The sequence below is a fragment of the Aristolochia californica genome, unplaced genomic scaffold, assembly GCF_029961685.1.
Source record: "Aristolochia californica isolate CCGP_79_NKW_82.1479 unplaced genomic scaffold, dmAriCali1.0.hap1 SCAF_9, whole genome shotgun sequence".
Lineage (NCBI taxonomy): Eukaryota > Viridiplantae > Streptophyta > Magnoliopsida > Piperales > Aristolochiaceae > Aristolochia > Aristolochia californica.
This window is the reverse complement of record NW_027182290.1, coordinates 28,114,089-28,134,785: the sequence shown is the minus strand read 5'-3', so window position 1 is coordinate 28,134,785 and position 20,697 is coordinate 28,114,089. Positions and strand designations below refer to the sequence as shown.

Below are 20,697 nucleotides of genomic sequence, written 5' to 3'. Positions count from 1 at the left end.
AATAAGCCATGAATAAAGCCTATATTCCTCTTTTTAAATAGTACATGATTAATAAAATGAACTAAGTTGTAACTTTCATAAAAGCTAAATAATAAAGACAAAAACATGAATGATATAGTTTAAAAATCAAAATTTCATATAAAGTTATAAGAACACTTTCCACTTGTTCATGATATGGACCAAGACCAAATTTTATTAATGACATTTCATTGTCATTCTTCGACCTCATCCAACTCAAAGGTTTTTGTTGCAAGGGACAAACTATTTTATAGTGTAACACAACAACCTTTTATATTGTTTGGAGTTAAACATAATTATCTCTTTAAAATATGGAATAAATAAAAATACCAAAATATTAAACTGCTTATCTTGTATTTCATTCTTTATCTAGTCATGTGCATACATTTTAGCTTGTATGGTGTTTGGGTACATAGAAAGCAAGGTTCATAAGTTTGAACTTGATTGTGAATTCAAAATGAAAATTATGATCAATATTACGCTAATATTATCCTAAAAATTATTAAACTTGTCATCATCACAGTTGCCATTGATGCGTTGAATGGGTCGGAACAATCATAATATTTTCTTAAAAGTAGAGAATTTAAAAATCTTAGAAATTTCATATATATTTACCTATAAGGTCTACATTTTTCATTATCTAAGAGATGGTAAAAAGATCTTACTTCAAGTTTTATCATGTTTAACTACTCAAATAAAATATATTTGGACCACCATTGTTATGCTTACTATTAAATATGTTGAGTTCCATCTATTTGGAGATTAAAAGATAATACCTTTTGTGCAACTGGAACTTGATAAACTACTATTGGCCCAAATGGCTTATCAAGAGGGGGTTGAATTGAGTTATTCAAACTAAAAATGATTTGTGCATATAATCAAAATATCATGCATAAAAGCAATGCACACACCACATGGACAAAAGGATTTTTTTTCCGATGTTCCCCTAGTGGCAGTCACCACCCAAGAACCCTTGCTTGGAAAAATTTCCACTATTATGCTCTAATAGTAGAAAAAATACAATAAAGTTCTGACTCTCTTAGGCACGTGTAGCTCAATACATGCTTTTTACTCCAACCAATCTTCCCAAGCGATTGCTGCTAGATTCTAGCTTTAACTAGGTCTTTCTATCTAAATTAACATGTTCTAGATGAACCTTTCATAAATACATAAAAGAAAAGGGGACACCCTTACTTGGAGAGATGTTTCTCCTTGAGAGATTCAAGATGCCTCCTCCTTTGTAGTACATTGTGGAATAATCAAGGAGCTTGTACTATGATGCATGCAATAATGATTGAAAGAGAAATTTTTTTTTCAAAGGTATGGCTCTCTCTCTTTCTCTCTAAAGCATATTTGGTAGAAATTTGCAACGTAAAACTTTTTGGCTAGAGAATATGCCAATTAATGCTCATTCACTTCTTTACTCATGGTTGGCGGGGGTATTTATAGCTTCCCCAACTCAAACTAGTTGTTATTTCAGACCGTTGATTGATCAATCACTGGCAAGCGACTGATTGATCATAACGATTACTTTTTTGTCTGATAGTGACTTATTGATCGATGGACTGATCGATCAATCGAGATTCCCTCTAGCTGTATTTTCATTTGATCGATCAGGTTTGAAGTCCCTTCTTGGCAAGGTTCTGATTGATTGATCAATATGGAGGGATGATTGATCATTCCATGTTAATTCAGATTGCATGGACAACTATGCTCGATCAATCTATGAGAGATGATCAATCATGCGTTATAGCATGCAATGGCCTTGTCCATGATCGATCAATTGACTATGGTTTATCAATCATGCTTTATATTTTTAGCCTACATAGTTCTAGATGATCAATCACAGTTAATGACTGATCGATCATTCCAATGTCGGATAAAAATATTTATATTTATAAATCATGGAAATATCTCTCTAAGTGCTTTAACATGTTTATAACAAATATATATATATATATATATATATATATATATATATATATATATATATATATGTGATGATTCTAAACATGTATATATTCAAATTAAATCCTAAAGCTCCGATCTCACAAGTATTTAAGGACTAGGAGTTGGAATACTCTCTTACAAAAATTGATTGAGTTTAAACTTATGTCTGTGATGCTTGAACTGGAGTCTTCTCGTGTCTTCTTCCTTGTGGCTGCTTCTTCAAGAGATGTTCTTGAATTTTAAATGAGGTCTTCATTTTGGCTTTGAAGCTTTAGACCTTGAGATGCTTTGGAAGGTTAAGTTTAAGAAATACTAGATTTGCAAGTTATTAGCTCAATTAAGTTTTGTTATCATCAAAATCAATGTGGGAGTCAACCTAAGGTAAAAAATCTCGCCCTTTTTTTATGATGACAAAACCTATCTTGGAAAAAGAAAAAAATTATACTTACCTAAGGGTAGGAGTTAAGTAAATTTGCAATTTATATCATCCGTTCCCCCTTGATTTGTGCATAGTTTATTTTAATCATTTTAAGGGCATTTGTTTGAAGGGCTAGGTCATTTTGATCCAAGTTCCCTATGTTTTCTTCTCCCCCTTTGTTGCATACTAAAAAAGATAATGAATTGAAACACATAGTATAAACCAAAAAGTGGCTTAAAGGCCATATCATAATAGGAGTTCAAGTAATTACAAAATGTGTACAATTATAAAATCAAAACATACATAAAAATCATATACATCAGAAGGCAAAATATGTGGATCCTATGGTCATCTAGGCTGAAGGCGGAAGTCGCCTAAGAATAGTGTTGAGTAGCTACTTGATCCTCTATTGCCTTGCCTTCACCTCATCAATGCTGGACATGATAGATACTAGAGTACCCCGAACATCTTCAATGTCTTCTTCAATTGTGGAGATTTGATGAATAGATGATGTTGCAATATCTTCTTCTGTTATTTTCCTCTTCACAAATTCGTATTGTTTTGCGGGAGGCTCTAGACTCATCTTGTCTCCAAAAACTGCAAGTTGCGGACTGTCTCCTTAGGTATTTTCTTCTTTTGTATCCATTGTCCGCACCACTTTGCAAAAGCAAAATTTCCAACCCTTACTTCTCTAATGGACATATTCCTTGTCATGTCCACTAATACCCCATCCCAGAGGTCTATACCACTATGGAGAAGGATGATAGTAATAATCTCTTGTATGAACAATAGACTGTCTGCCTTCGAGTTAACAGCAATATCAACCATCCTACTGGTCATGAAATATCCATAATCCAAAGGAACCTACTGGAAGATAGCCATCAACTAGAAAATATCATCTATGGTGAGCCGAGAGAAGGTTTCCTTCCTAGGATTCAAAACATGAGTCACTATTTACATGGCGACTCTCGGTGGTATGTTGAGGTCCCGTATCCTCATCTCATAGGAACTCCCTAATGTATGTCCAAAGATAGTGAAATATCATCTTGTATATTTTGAGGGAGGTCCTCATGGAGATCCGTTTGCCAACTTTTCTTTATATATCTCGTCATGCCTATGACGGTGGAGTTGAGAAGATTATTCAGAGTGGGTATCTGAATTCAGATGGGTGTTTTCTTCACATAGTAAGAAAGTTTAAAACTATGAGACCCAAGCTCAATCTCGAGGTTCGTGTCAAACACCTTCACTAGAAGGGGATACATGGGCTCCTCTATCTCTAATAAGCCTTGGTAAGACTGGAAGAGCTTAGAAAAGTCCTCTATTCTCCTTTCACAAAAGGAAATATCGACTTTCTTCGGTTCAAGGACACTCTTTGGGGAAAAAATGGAGTAATACCTCTCTTTGAGCCTGAGTATGAAAGTACTCCCTCCAATTTGGCATTTCCTCACAGATGTTGTTCTCTTTCCTTGGAGTCTTCTTCTTTGCCATGACCTTCATTCTAATCATTTTAGTTTTGTTTGGTTTTGAGAGAAAAAAAAGGATGAAATGAGGATTTTAGCCTCAGATTTCGTTAGACGATGGGCTCAAGCCCACACGTCCAAGGAAGAAAGCCCACACATCCAAGAAGTGGCATATTGGTAAATAAGAAGACTTCTCAGAAAGATGGCATGAAGTTGTAATTACTTGTCTATTTATGTCTCTTCTCTTGTAATGTTGTAGACCTAAGGACATTCTAAAAACTATAAGTAGAGGCCCTTGGCTAAGAGGTAGAGCATCAAGTTCTCTCCTCTCTTCTCAAATTCGTCCAAGTTCTCTCCCTCTTTGGTAGTCGAGCTCCTCTCTCTCTTCTCCTTCTTCTTCTTACTTTGGTTGAATTTCTTATCATGGGATCCTAAATCCTACATGGTATTAGAGCTTAGAGTTTAGGACCCCCCATGTTAAGGTATATGGGAAAAAAGATTATGAAGATCTCATACAAATTACTCGTGAAGGAAGAAATCCAGCCATGAAGAGATAAATAATTTCTGGTTATTATTTACACATTTTCTTTGCTATATGTTGAGCCTTTGATCTCTGGATTACATCAAGAAAAGATGGCCTTCATATGAGAAGTTGTGAAGGTTAATTCTTTGTGTTAAGAATATGTTATAATCTTGGGCTTCTTGTAGCTAAATTACAAGTTTGATCAAGATCACTTGTTACAAGGTTTTGTTATCAAGATTGATTATTTAAAAAGAGGTTGTTTATGTGATGGAAATGATTTGAGCTTCAGTTACTCAAATGATACTTGGCTCAATTTCCTAATGTTCAAGATCCTTTCTTTGGTGACCTGGATTCAAGACAAGTTTTTTATACTCGGATTAGTGTACAAAGTATTAGACAAGTTCACTCTTTGAATTTTTTTTGAGTTAAAGTGATTGATAATATGTTATGTGAAAGTTGGGATTCCCCCCTATGAGATGAGATTTATAAGAGACCTTATTTGCTAAAAAGGATCTCAAAGAAAGTCCAAAAATTATGGTTTTTAAGTGATTAGCCATGATTTTGGAAATTTGGGTTAAAGCACGAGTTTTCACTCTATCCTCTTGAGTTTTTTTTCTTTAAAGGTATAAGAGGATTTGGTTCATTACTGGATGGTGATTCCACTTGACATCGGCATGAATTTTTGGATGATTAGTGCCTGATTTTGTAGATAAGATACTATATCTCAATTTGAAAGTGACTGATCTGGTACAAGGATTCTTCAAGTTTGAATTAGTGGTTAATTTTTTGAGTTGATTTGGTAAAAGATTATCTCCTCATTTTTGGGCAAGATATCTTTTTCAAGTTTGAAATCTTGAAGTATTTTGAAAGTGGATTTTAGTTGATTGAAATTTCAAATTTGAATTTAAACATTTGAATTGATACTCAAATTTGGAATGCATGGAAAATGGTATCTTCCCCTATTTTGCCTATTTGAGAAATTTGGGTTGACCTATTTGACAATCTATGCATGACTTTAAGTGACTTCCCACCTCGGTTTTACTCACTCTTAAATTTGGAAATTGTATAATTGGATCTTGAGTGTGCTTTAGTACCATATCCTCTTCTTATTTGTGCTTTGTTTAACATTTGTTTGATTCAAGATGGATGAAGGAAATACAAGTAGTAAGGGTGACATACTCAAAATTACTACTATTCCTTAAGGGGACTATCAAATTATCTTAGTTGGTCTCAATAGGTAAGAAAGGTTCTTATTACTCGAGACCTTCTCAATCACTTAACCAAGCCTTCTCCAGTGATTGATGAAGAAAGTCAATCCTATCTCAAGTGGGTTAAGTATGATAATTTGGTAATTAGTTGGCTTATTAGTAGCATGGAAGAGCATGTAGCCGACAATGTTGTCCACTTAGGATTAGCCAAACAAATTTGGGACACTTGTACTAAAATATATTCTAGTATGGCTTCTTTATAAAAGTTATTTGATGTGTTGCAAAACATGCTCAATACTAAGACAATATTCATAAATTTTTGGATCGGTTTCGGGGTCTACTTCAAAATTGGAAGATCACTCAACCATACTCCACCGATATTTTGGTTCTAGAGAGGAAAAGGGAAGCTTTAACAACAGCAATTTGTTTGACAAATATCAAGTCATACCTTGAAGTTGCTAAGATTCAACTTCTTAGCTCCTCCGCACTACCATCTTTTGATGAAATAAGTACCACATTGTTGCGAATCCTTGATCCATCTCTTAACTCAAATAATGAGGCTCCATCTACTATGTATTCAGGTAATAGAGGTACATCATCCTTCCAACCGAGGCCACAAAAAAAATTCTAGAGGAGGCTGAACAAGAGGTGGTAGAATTGGTCATAGCTACTCTTGCACAGAGCCTTGCATATGCACTTACTGTGGTGGTCAAAAGCACCATGTGGAAAATTTTTGGAAGCTTGATGGAAAATAAGACTGGGCCATGGCTACTCTAGCCTCTGTTACCAATGATAAACAGGAAGAAAAGGCTGAATCACAAACTGGGAAGATGACTCTCACTCATGAAGACTATGAAACATCTCAGAAAATGAAGTCATTCATGGGGTCTTTCCTTACATATTTACCTACGACTGCTACCACTATTGCTTCAGGTATGCTTTCTTCCACTTCCTCCTCTTCATCTTGGATAATGTTGAATTTATGGAAAAGAGAAATACTTCATTGACTATCATTGACTTATTATAATCAGAGTATATGAATCTCTATTTATAATAGAGGAAGGTAGTAGAGTCCAATTACAATAAAACTACCTTTATCCCAATTACATCGAAACTCTAACACTTAAAAGATGAGTCCCAACATAATTAAATAACTCAATATTGATAAAAGACAAACATAACTCAAACTAGAACTCTTCTAGGACGTGACCATAAGATAAAGATGCGTTTGTGATTCCTTCTTGATCTTCCAACTTATATGATAAGGATGCCAACTCGTGGTAATCATGGTGGGTCCTACTTCTTATGTGTTTGGGCCCATCTTGTGGGTCTTTCTTGGTCGTGTGATCCATCTTATAATATTCTTAGATATGTGGGCCTTCGTTGGTCGTATGGCCTGGAGCCCATCTTCGAATACTCCCCCTCAAGCTGGGGGTGAGAGCACATCATGAACTCCCAGCTTGCTGCAAATGATGTATAACTTTTTTTTTATATATAAAATAGCATATCTTCCAATATGCTTCATCTTCCAACACTCCCCTTCACGCTGTTGCATCCTTCCATGAGGCCCTACTGTCATAATATAAGTGAGAGAAAAAATCACTCCTAGCCGGTAAGATATTGCTCCATACTCCAGTCCTAATGCTAGATGTATAGCACATTCTGTCTTCTGTAGGTAGTGTGTCTATCAGCATTGCTCTGAAGTGTCCACTGATGTGAAATTTAATTACATCGGCTTTTAAACCTCGCAATCGTACGAATCGTTCTTGTAATCTAGTGGGAAGCGAGGGTCATATCCAGAGGGAAGACTAAATTTTGTGTATTCTTTAGTCAACTAGCCTCACCAAATATGATGAATTAATCTGAACTAAACAATAATTATATCCTAAATTATCAAGCAATAATCTAATTAACTACTTGCACAACAGGAAACGTCAACTCTGAATTTTACCGTGATTCGTGCCTCTCTCAAGCGCCACATAACCACGAATCTGGATTCTCAAATCCTTGCGTTTAGCCCCTCTCGGGCGCCTAGAGTTAATGACAGAGATCGGATTACTATAAAATATAGAGAATCAATTTCCAATTGTGATGATGCTAAAATTATCAACTCTGGATTTCACCGTGATTCGTGCCTCTCTCGAGTGCCACGTAACCACAAATCCGGATTCTCAATCCTCTCGGGCGCATAGAGTGAAAGACAGAAATTGGATTAAAATACCAAAATCCAACCTAAATTACAATCCTACCCTAACTAGCTAATTTAATCAAATATCCGAAAAAAAATATTCGTTAAACATTAATTATCAAATCAAATTTAATAAACATTCAAAACCTAAGTTCAAACTATAGGAAAAATAAATTACAAAATGACGGATTACTCCCCTTCTCCTTCCTCCCGCTTGAGCAGCAAAGGCTGGTTCTCACGGGTGCTGCAATTTTCAAAAATTGATGGCTTCGGGTTGCAAGAGCGAGTGGTCGGAGGTAGAGACGACATCGGCGAAGAAGGATAGAAACCCACGGATGGAGGTGGTGTGACGGATGACGGAATGGAGCCGAAATCCTCTGACCGGCTCTCTCGAGTCTCGGTCGGAGTCGAAATAGCTTCGAAAATGGTTGAAAATGGGTAATCGACGCCGGAGGATGGTCGAAAAGCGGAATCGGCACCGGAGGAGCCCTCTCGGGTCACCTCTCGGCCTGGTGAGCAGAGAATGGCAGCCCCAAACCTAAACCTGACATTGTCCTCAATGGGGAAAAGTTAAAACACCAGAACGACTACAAAAAGAAATAACGTCTAAAGAATAATAAAACTCATAGAAACCACATGCTCCATTGGCACACATAAGTAAAGCAAAGCCAAAATAGTGCAAGGAAAAAAGATATCAATAAACACCCCCAAACCTAGAGCATGACACATCATCAAGCAAACCAACTAACAATCACTAAAATATCTGATTTACTAGACGATTTATTGCTGGCCTTAACGTCGGTTCTGGTGCAAGTCTTCTCATCTAGTAGCTACTACTCCAGTTGACTCACAGCTTAGCTAGTTATACTCCAGTAGAGTAAGGGTTAAGCTCCCTCAGGGCTCCTAAATCCATAGGTGGGACCATATGTGTTTGGTCATCAACAATAATACCGAAGAGTCAATAAAGACCCCCAGGAATGATACATAGTCTCCCTCGAAGAAGGTTTACTCGTATCAACTGTACCCGTAGGTAATCATCCGTAGATGAAACCACTATCCCACATCACACTTTGAAGAAATCTCCATGTGACTGGCCACTGAAGGCAGTAGGAATCACGCGCTGAACACAAGTCCTTGAGTTACTCACCATAAGGTTTTCATTCAATAATTCAAGATCGAACTGGTTAATCCCAAAACGGTTGGTTGAGTACAGACCTCTCAAACTAGGGACCAAAAGTCTGGTCATCGACTACCGGAACCATTTATGCTCTCAGCCGGCACGAGAGTACCCCGAGTCCATGACGGGGCCGGCATCGCCGGGGGACCTCCAATCAATCAAGACCAGAGTACACCAAAGGTTATCCCAATAAGAATGAATAAGCCAAAAATAAAAATTGTAATGTACAAAGGGATAGAAACGTGGGGATTGCCCACAATGCGCTAAGTTTATAGTTGTAAGCAAGACTCTGACGCAGTCAAGATGAAAGGACATGTTCCTCCAAGAAAATCACCATCACCTCCTCCAGTGTGGGGACATTCTCAAGATACGGTTTGAGTCGCTGAACATTAATGTTGAAGACCGGCCCATTGACCGCCTGGATCTCAGGGTCACTGGAAACAAATGCAATCGTGAGTTATAAAGTAAAACATTCTGCCCCAACAGTAAAAAGATTTGCAAAAAATAGATTTATCATGTAAAAGTTTTGTTTGCTCCTTATACAGTTTGGTATTCTCATAAGCATCATGATGTATCTCCTCCAACTCATTCAATTGCAATTTCCTCTCCTCACCTGCTTGAGCCAAATCAAAATTCAAAGCCTTAATGGCCCAATAATCTCTATGCTCAAACTCAACAGGTAGATGACATGCTTTGCCGAACACTAGGCGAAATGGAAACATCCCAATAGGAGTCATAAGCATGTTTTTTTTTTTTTTTTTTTAATCTTGACCTAAGACCATGGAGAACAAAGAAATACACTTAATACGTTCCTCCCCGGCAATGGCACCAAAAACTTTATGTAAAATTTAATTACATCGACTTTTATACCTCGCAAGAGTATGAATCGTTCATGTTATCTAGAGGGAAGCGAGGGTCATATCCACAGGGAGGACTAAATTTTGTGTATTCTTCAGTCAACTAGCCTAACCAAATATGATGAATTAATCTGAACTAGACACTAATTATATCATAAATTATCAAGCAATAATCTAATTAACTACTTGCACAATAGGAAATGTCAACTCTGGATTTTATCGTGATTCGTGCCTCTCTCGAGCGCCACGTAACCACGAATTTGGGTTCTCAATCCTTGCGTCTAGTCCCTCTCGAGCGCCTAGAGTTAATGACAGAGATCGGATTACAATAAAATGCAGAGAATCCATTTTCTATTGTGATGATGCTAAAATTATCAACTCTGGATTTTACCGTGATTCGTGCCTCTCTCGAGCGCCACGTAACCACGAATCCGGATTCTCAATCCTTGCGTCTAGCCCCTCTCGGGCGTCTAGAGTTAATGATAGAGATCGAATTACAATAGAATGAAGAGAATCAATTTCCTATTGTGATGATGCTAAAATTATCAACTCTAGATTTTACCTTGATTCATGCCTCTTTCGAGCGCCACGTAACCACGGATCCAATTTCTCAATCCTTGCGTCTAGCCCCTCTCAGGCGCATAGAGTGAAAGACAAAAATCAGATTAAAATACCAAAATCCAACCTAAATTACTATCCTACCCTAACTAGTTAATTTAATCAAATATCCAGAAACCAAATATTTGTTAAACATTAATTATCAAATCAAATTTAATAAACATTCAAAACCTAAGTTCAAACTATAGGAAAATTAAATTAAAAAATGATGGATTACTCCCCTTCTCCTTCCTCCCGCTCGAGCAGCAAAGGCTAGTTCTCATGGGTGCTGCAATTTCCAGAAATTGATGGCTTCGGGTTGCAAGAGCAAGTGGTTGGAGGTAGAGACGACGCCGACGAAGAAGGATAGAAACCCACGGATGGAGGTGGTGCGACAGACGATGGAATGGAGCCGAAATCCTCTGACCGGCTCTCTCGAGTCTCAGTCAGAGTCGAAATAGCTTTGGAAATGGTAAAAAATGGGTAATCGACGTCGGAGGATGGACGAAATGCGGAATCGGCCCCGGAGGAGCCCTCTTGGGTCACCTCTCGGCCTGGCGAGCAGAGAATGGCAACGTCGAACTCGCTGTGATGGAGACTCTCTTGATCTCTCCTTGGGTCTGTTCTCGGTTGCCGGATGGTGGTGGACGACGATGACGAACGGCGTTCGGAGGGAGCCCTCTCGGGTCTCCCCTCCTTCGGTTGGCAGCCCTTTCCCCCTTTCCGTCGACGGTCCCCTGTTTTTCCCCCTTTCAGTCCCTTTTCTTTCAAAACGCTCTTACCCTAAAAATCTCTCTCTTTCACTAATGGCATTTTGGTAAATATCTCCTTCTCCACCAAAATTCTCCTGAAACTCCATAATTGAATCCATAAAAATCATTTCAGGAAGAAATAAACCGTAAAAGCAATGAAATATAATTCAGGAGAGAAAAATATGCAATATAGACAGTGATTAATGCCAAATTCAATAAATGCACGTTTCATTTGAAAACCGATAAATAACCACCTATAACACAATTATAAGGGCTATTCTATTGTAATTAACCTAGTTCTCATGTCAGAATCTGGCATCTATCATCCACCACCGTGTCCCTCCACAGGACAACGACTCTCAAGTGGTAGGAGTAATAAAAGCCATTACAGGGGGGTAGTGGGTTTATTTATAATGGTGTCCCAATCCGGACACCGACTCTCATGGTATCCCAACCATGATATTTTTGAGAGTTAAATTTATCATGGTGTCCCAATATGGGCACCGACTCTCATGGTGTCCCAACTGTGATATTTTTGAGAGTAAAATAAATTATAGTATGAGAAAAGGTATTGAGCTCACCTCTTCTTCAATAATAATGTCTCATCCAAAGAGACATAATAACAACAGTTGTAATGTAACACGACCATCTTCTAACACATATAACATGAACCAAAATAATAAACCTTGTAGAAGGACCCATGAAATAATCATAATCCGATATAAATATTTTTTTCTTAGATGCAAAACCTTCATCATTTGTGCTCCCCCTTTATTTAATATTTTGGTCACATAAACTTATCCACAACATAAGGAATAAAATACCTCTTTCTTGTACTTCTTCTACTTCTCCCCCTCATACTGGGAAGTAATGGTAGTGATTCCAGCTTGAACCAAATATCATAGATGTAGAAATAAGCTAAAATAATAGAGATGTATAAATAAGCCCTCAAACTAGGGAGAAGTGAAATATTTTCCTGATATATCAACTCAGAAAGTGACGCAAAAAAATTGGCATAAATTCAGATTTTTCTATACAACAGAATACCAACATGACCTTTGATTCTTCCAATGCCAATATATCTTTAAATATAGATCAGATTGACATGAAATTTTCTCCTTCTGAAACTAGACTTAAATACCTTTCATCCAAGTATAACTTCTTTTCATAAAATATAATTATCAGAAGATAAATCATTTGATATATTTTGGTCTTTGTCATCTAACTGAACTATGTACTTTTTCTCTTTTTTTCCAAAATGACCATTGACTATTCTAAGATCAATATCTCCTTACAAAAAAAGCATATTGAGAATTTGTTGAATAGGTAAGAAAATAAACTTACATATATTTATTTTTATGTATAATTCTTCATCTAAAGTCTATTTCTTGATAGAAAAAAACTACGTCAGAAGTTGAAGCTTTCTATTACTGCTCGAACCTCTTTTTCAATATGACCTTTGCTGCTTCCAATATCGATTTCTATTTATAGATAAATCAGATAAAAAAATTGGTTGAATAGGTAAAAGAATAAACTTACAAATATTTCTTTTGATATATATTTCTCCATATAAAGTCTAGTTATTGATAGCATAAAATACCTCGAAATCTAAATCTTTTTGCTGCTGCTTGAACCTTCTTGCAATATGACCTTCGCTCATTAAAATATAAATATCTCTCTGTAGATTACTCCGATTGGAAAAAATCATTTTTCCTTGGAAATTAGACTCAAATATCTTTCCATCAATATATAATTTTTAATATGAAAATATCATTACAGAGGTAAAAAATGCAAAGAAATCTTAGGATTTAGGGTTTAGATTAAATGATCTCATTATCTCTATGGGTTGACCAAGTCAACTCACTGAACCTGCTCTGATAGCATGTTGAATTTATGGAAAAGAGAAATACTTCATTGACTATCATTGACTTATTATAATCAGAGCACATGAACCTCTATTTATAATAGAGGAAGGTAGTAGAGTCCAATTACAATAAACTACCTTTATTCCAATTACACCCAAACTCTAACACTTAAAGATGAGTTCTAGCATATTTAAATAACTCAATATAGATAAAGGACTAACATAACTCAAACTAGAACTCTTCTAGGACATGACTATAAGATAAAGATGCCTTTGTGAGTCCTTCTTGATCTCCCAACTTATGTGATAAGGATGCCAACTCGTGGTAATCATGGTGGGCCCTACTTCATATGTGTTTGGGCCCATCTTGTGGGCCTTTCTTGGTCGTGTGGTCCATATTATAATATTCTTAGATAAGTGGGCCTTCCTTGGTCGTGTGGGCTTGAGTTCATCTTCCAACAGACAACAGACTCCAGGGCTTCTGAAGATCTCTTAGGTAACAAACATATGCTAAATTTTATATCTCCATGTATTCTTGATAAGTTTGTTACTATAGCTAATGGTACCCAAAACAAAATATTTGGCAAGGGATCATCTTCTATTACACCCTCTATCCCACTTCGAGATGTCCTATTTTTTTCTCAATTCCCTTTAAACTTACTCTCGGTAAGTCAACTCACAAAGCATCTAAATTGCTATATCACCTTCTCACTGTCTTCTTGTGTATTTGAGGATAAGGGGGGTTTGTATTACTTCAACCTGCCTCTGTTAGCTGCACTTTCATCCTCTCCATCTGAGGTGCAACTTTGGCATAACCGGCTTGGCCATCCATCTACATCTTCTCTTTGACATTTATTTCCATATTTAAAGTCCTTGTCTACTTTAAATTGTGAGGTTTGTCAATTAAGCAAACACCAGAGGAGTACATATTCTCCTTGCCCTACCAACAAAAGTGTTGCTCCCTTTTCTCTAGTACATTCTGATGTATGGGGACCCTCGAGTGTCTCCAAGATTTCTCAAGTGAAATATTTTGTTACTTTTGTTGATGATATTACTCGGGTTACTTGGTTATATCTATTTAAAGAAAGGTCTGACATATTTACTATCTTTAAGGCCTTTCAGGCTATGGTACTAACCCACTTTGGCAAGAAAATTCAAGTACTTAGGTTTGATAATGCTAAAGAGCACTTGTCTAGTGACTTTCAGTTCTTCTGTGAAGGTAATAGCCTTATCCATCAAACATCTTGTGCCTACACACCTCAACAAAATGGTGTTTCTGAAAGAAAGAATTGTCATCTTCTTGAGGTTGCTTGGGGCCTCCTCTACTTCATGATGATACCCTACTTTTATTGGCCTCATGTCATACATACAGCTTGTTTCTTTATCAATAGGTTACCTTCATCTATACTTGGTCATAAGACTCCATATTCTGTATTATTTCCTAGTGAAGACCTATTTTCTCTTTCTGTAAAGGTCTTTGGATGTGCTTGTTTTGTCCATATCACATCTCCTCAGAAACGTAAACTTACTCCTCAATCTATGAAGTGCATTGTCTTGGGTTACTCTCGCACCCAAAAAGGTTATGTCTATTACAATTCTACCCTTTAGCTGTTACTTGTGTCTAAGGATGTGACCTTTTTTTAGCACACCTCATTCTATTCCTCGAATAATGCTCCTTTGGGTTTGTCATTCCCTCCTAGCACTCCTCGTCCATTTGTGCCCTTTAATGCCAATGTCACTCCACCCCCCAAAGCATTGACCGATACCACACCTGTGGAGTTCTCGGATCCTACCGAGGTAAGTCCTTTTTCCCCTATTCCATTTGGTCCACAGTTTGATACTTGGCTAATTGCTCTAAGAAGATAACCTCATACTTGTACCACTTCTCATCCTATATCCAACTTTACGTCTCACCATCGCTCATCTTCCACATGTTATCAGTTCCTTGCATCTTTTTCTTACATCTCTATTTCGCAGTCCTATCAGTATGCTTTGAAACATCTAGGATGGAAGGTGGCTATGGATGAGGAAATGCAAGCCTTATATGAAAATTAGACATGGAACTTAGCACCGCTTCTGACAAGTAAGAAACTAGTGGGTTGTAAATGGGTTTTTACCAACAAACATAATCCAGATGGGTCCATTGCTTGCCTGAAGGCCCGACTCATCAATAAAGGATACACTCAATGTTATGGAGTGGATTATGAGGAGGCCTTTTCTTCTGTTGCCAAGTTAAATTCGTACGTATCCTATTATCGCTTGCCGCTAACTCTTCGTGGCCTGTCTATCAACTCGATGTCAAAAATAAGTTTTTAAATGGTGATGTATGCATTGACATTTATATGGTTCAACCACCTAGTTATGTGGTTGAGGAGGAGTCCGTATGCCACTTAAAGAAGTACTTATATGGGCTTAAACAGTCCCCTCGGGCCTGGTTTGATAAATTTAATCAAGCACTACTACGGTTTTGATTTCTTTAGTGCTTAATAGATTATTCAGTATTTATTAAAGATACCTTAAAAGGAAAGATATTATTGGCTGTGTATATTGATGATATTGTGTTAACTGGCAATGATACGTATAACATATGTAGATTTAGGATCCCATGAGAAGGACTCTTGGTTAACGCAGAAGAAGAAAGAGAGAAGAGAGAGAGGAGAGAGGAAGGAGAAGGACGTGAGAGAGGAAAATTTGGATTAAGGGAAGGAGAGAATGTATCAATGGAGAAGAGAGGGTGGTTGGACGATTTCTAAAAGAAAGGAGAAGGCTTGAATGCCTTACCTCTTAGCCAAAGATTTTATTTATAGTGTTACAATGCCCTTAGGGTTACAACTCAATAGATTAAAATATATAATTAGACAACGTATTTATATTTCTATGCTATCCCTATGGAACTTATCATAAATTACCACTTTGCCACTCCTTTGATGTGTGAGCTTCTAGCCTTGAGCTTGTGGGATTGAGCCCATCTTCCAACTGCATACAAGAAGTAAAAAATATGATATGTCATGAATTTAAAACTAAAAATTTTGGACTTCTAAATTATTTTCTAGGCATAAAAGTTCTTTAGTCCAAGTATGAGATAATATTGTCTCAGAGGAAGTATGTCTCTGACCTCCTTGAATCAACAAGAATCATAGGGTGCCGCCCAACTGACACACCTATGGATGCGAATATTAAATTATGTGCAAGTTCTGGAGAAGATATTGATATTGGAAAATATCAAAGACTTGTGGGCAAACTTATCTACCTCATGGTAACTAGACCAAACATATCATATGCCATAAGTGTGGTGAGTCAGTACATGCATAAAGCACAGCTTACCCATTGGCAGGGCTTGGAAAGGATATTACGATACTTAAAAGGTGCCCTAGGAAGAGGATTGCTTTATAAGAAAAATGGCCACTTCAACATAGAAGGTTTCTTAGACGCAGATTGGGTTGGATCACTTGATGATAGGAAGTCCACTTCTAGATATTGCACTCTTGTTAGAGGGGACCTAGTTACATGGAGATGTGAGACGCAAAATGTCGTTGAAAGATCTAGTGTAGAAGCAGAATACAGGGCTATGACTCACATAGTCAATGAACTCCTACGGATCAAGTCCCTTCTTACCGAATTAAGATTTTATAAAGGAGGTTCTATGGGTCTATATTGTGATAACCAAACATCTATTCATATCACTTCGAATCCATTCTTCCATGAAAGGAGCAAACACATTAAGGTGGACTGCCACTTTATACGGGAGAAATTTCAAGCGGGTATAATCTCCCTCAAACATGTTTCATCAACAAATCAAGTAGCATATATTCTTACTATACCGGTTACATCTAAGATCCTATCTTTTATATGTGGCAAGCTAGGTATTTATGATGTTTTTTCTCCTCTAGCTTGAGGGGGAGAGTTAGAATATGGGCTCAAGTTCACACCTCCAAAGAAGAAAGCCCACACATCCAAGAGGTGACATATTGTTAAATAAGAAGACTTCTCATAAAGATGGCATGAAGTTGTAATTACTTGTCTATTTATGTCTCTTCTCTTGTAATGTTGTTACCCTAAGGGCATTGTAAAAACTATAAATAGAGGCCCTTGGCTAAGAGGTAGAGCTTCAAGTTCTCTCCTCTCTTCTCAAATTCGTCCAAGCTCTCTCCCTCTTTGGTAGTCAAGCTCTTCTCTGTCTCTGCTCCTTCTTCTTCTTACTTTGGTTGAAGTTCTTATCATGAGATCCTAAATTCTACAGATTTGAAGATAAATCTCTCAAAAGCTACATAGGAATGGAGATTTGGGGTCACTCTTTTGGCACTATAACCATGGGACGGGTACATTAAGGTCAATTTTTTTCCGTCGAAGTGAATCAAGGTGGGTTGCTCATGCCTTGCCCTCCTTGAAGCTTAGAGAAATGGTCAAGTCCTAATGTCTTTGTAGAAATATCCACTAATAGATTTTCAGTGGGGACGAATTCAATTCTTATAACCTTGGTTTGGACTAACTCAATGATAAAATGATGTCTAGTCTCTATGTGTTTTGACCGAGAGTGGTGAAGCGGGTTCTTACTTGGACTTAAGGCACTCATGTTATCACAATGGACTAGAGTTTCTTTTTTCTATAAGCCATAATCGTCTAGTTGCTGTTTCATCCAAAGAAGGTGAGCACAACAACTCCCACATGCTATGTATTCAACTTTGGTAGTAGATAGTGCAACTGAGTATTGTTTCTTGGAAAATCAAGAAACAAGCATATTTCGAAATAATTGACAACAACCACTTGTAAGTGATTGACAAAATTGGCATCTGACTAACCGACTAGATCAAGTTGAAGAGTTTGAGTACCAAAGACCTAAATTGGGTGTCCCAAGCAGATAACTGCAAATTCTTTTTACTGCCACTAAGTGAGATTCTCTAGTATCGGATTGATATCTAGCACATAGGCATATCGAGAACATTATATCTGGTGTACTGACTAAAAGGTAAAGTAGATATCCTGTATTGCTTGTATTCGATTTTTTATCTATGGTCCTCCCAGAGTTGTCTGAGTCAAGTTTCAAGGACAAATTTAGATTTTCAATGTTAAATTTCTTAAGCAATCCCTTAGTGTATCTGGACTGATTTATGAATGTGCCATTTTCAACTTGAATTACTTGAAGTCCAAGGAAGAATGTGAGTTCACCCATTAAACTCATTTCAAACTCATTCTTCATTATACTAGCAAATTCATCACAATAAGAGACATTTGTAGAACCAAATATGATATCATCTACATAATTTTGAACGATAAATAATTTTTGATCATGATTCTTAGTAAATAGAGTCTTATCTATACTTTCTCTCTTATAACCATTATTTTTTAAGAATTCACTTAATCTTTCATACCACGCTCTTGGAGATACCTTTAACCCATATAGTGCTTTATGCAATGGTCAAGCTTACTCACATATTCAAATAATTTGGGTTGTTCAACATATACCTCTTCTTGTATGTACCCATTTAAAAATGCACTCTTTACATCCGTTTGGTACAATTTGAATTTCATGTGACAATCATAGGCTAGGAGGATTCAAATTGCCTCTAATTTTGTCATGGGTGCATAGGTTTCTTCAAAATCTATACATTCTTCTTGATTATATCCTTTGGCAACTAACCTAGCTTTGTTTTTCTCTACTTGATTTGCTTCATTCGCTTTATTCCTAAAGACCCATTTTGTTCCAAGGACTTGTTGATTATGGGGTCTAGGTACTAAAGTCCAAACTTCATTTCTTTCGAATTGATTCAATTATTCTTGCATCGCCATAATTCAAAAGTCATCCGTTTCAGCTTTAGAAAAGCATTTGAGCTCTATTTAAGATACAAATACACTATTTGCCATAAGCTCTTCTAGTTGTAATTCTGCCTTGAGGGTCACCAATGATTTATTCTAAAGGATGATCAGCCATGAACTTATAGTTCTTTGGCTACATAGGTGGCTCTTCTTGATTATTCAGGTCAATTAGGTTCTCTTCAAGATTTTGGTCTTGAGGTTGAGATCCTAGGGATTATTCGAAGGGGTTTCCATCTTCATCATTAAAATTTGGAGTTGGGGTTTTGGCGAATTGGATTTGTCAAACTCAACTTGAATCGATTCCTCTACTCTCATAGATGTCTTATTATAAACTTTAGCAATCATTGATATGAGTAGAATAACTCAAGAAAATTCGAATATAAGCTCTAGTGTCAAATTTTCCTAATTTTTCCTTCGATTCTTTCAATATAAATACTTTGCATTCTAAAGGTTATGAAATAAGTAATGTTGGGAAGGGTGTCCATATACAACTCATACAGAGTTTTGTTGAGAAATGGCCTTATGGTTTCTCGATTAATGATATAACATGCGGTGCTCACAGCCTCAGCCAAAACCTTTGTGGCATGTTGTATGCATGTAGCATAGCTCTAACCATTTCAATTAAGGTTCAGTTTCTACTCTCAACAACACCATTTTGCTGAGGATTTCAAGAAGTTGAGAATGTTTGGTCTATACCATGCTTTGTGAAATATTCCTCAAAATATGAATTTTCAAATTCTCCTCCATGGTCACTCCTAATTTTGATAATGCTATAGCCTTGTCCCTTTGGAACTTTTTCATATAATTTAACAAAGGCTGGAAAAGCATCATCCTTATAGGCTAGGAAATCTATCCATGTCAACCTTGAATAGTCATCTACCACCACTAAGGTGAAGTGCTTCCCATTTAAGCTTAAGGTTTGGGTAGGTCCAATTAAATCCATGTTGATTAATTGAAGAGGACGAGAAGTTGAAACTACATTTTTATCCTTGAAAGAGGTTTTGTATATCTTTCCAATTTGGTAAACATCACAAGGTTGCTCTCTTACAAAATTTTGACCTGGTAGTCCTCTCATCAGGTTCTTTTTCACTAATTTGTTCAAGGAATCAATTCTTGTATGTCCTAGTCTCTTATGCCATGGCCAAGATCCATCAATTTTTGTGCCCAAAGCGATGACACTAGTTGATGGTATATTGACTATGTTAGCAACATTGGAATTTCTATTTATGTGTCCCTCTAGAACTAGTTCATCATTTTCATTCTTTACTAAACATTTGTCCTTTTTAAATGAAACCTTATTTCCTTTATCACAGAATTGACTAATGCTAAGTAAGTCATGTATCAACTCTTCAATGTAATAAACATCAGATATAAAAGAGGTTGATGTACTGATTTTTCCAATTCCTTTTATGGTAACTTTGCTATTGTCTCCAAAAGTTACATGACCTCCATCCTTGGGATTGAGTTCAATGAACTTCTTTTTGTCACCATTCATGTGCCTTGAGCAACCGTTATCCAAAATCTAGACATTTTTCGGTGCCTTGGCTTGGAGACATACCTACACCATAAGAGATTTAACCCTTAAAGACCCATTTAAGGGTGCTTCCCTTGGGATACCATTTGGGGTTTTAAGTGATTTGGGCTTCCAAGTTTGTTTTTCCAACTTCTTTTGGGTTACCACAACTTTTTTTTGTTGATTTGGGTACCCAAGTTTGTTTGATGCTATTTTCATTCTTAACTTTGCAAATGCTAACCCAACTCATTGCAATAATGACATCTGATATAAGGAATGGGAAAGTACTTATTATTTCTCTTTGTTTTTTTCTTCCCAACTTTTCTCTTGGTTGTGGATTTGAGAGAAAATTTTGCTT

General features: G+C 36.8%; 1 protein-coding gene across 1 annotated transcript; it reads right to left on the bottom strand.

The window, feature by feature from the left end:
* Positions 1-17,819: 17,819 nt before the first annotated feature.
* LOC137940709 (uncharacterized) lies at positions 17,820-20,321 on the bottom strand. The gene is made up of 4 exons (XM_068785848.1): positions 19,523-20,321; positions 18,964-19,033; positions 18,575-18,764; positions 17,820-18,398 (listed from the first exon to the last, which is right to left on the bottom strand). Exons 1-4 carry the CDS (start codon positions 20,319-20,321, stop codon positions 17,820-17,822), a joined length of 1,638 nt encoding a protein of 545 aa, XP_068641949.1.
* Between the last annotated feature and the right edge of the window lie 376 nt (positions 20,322-20,697).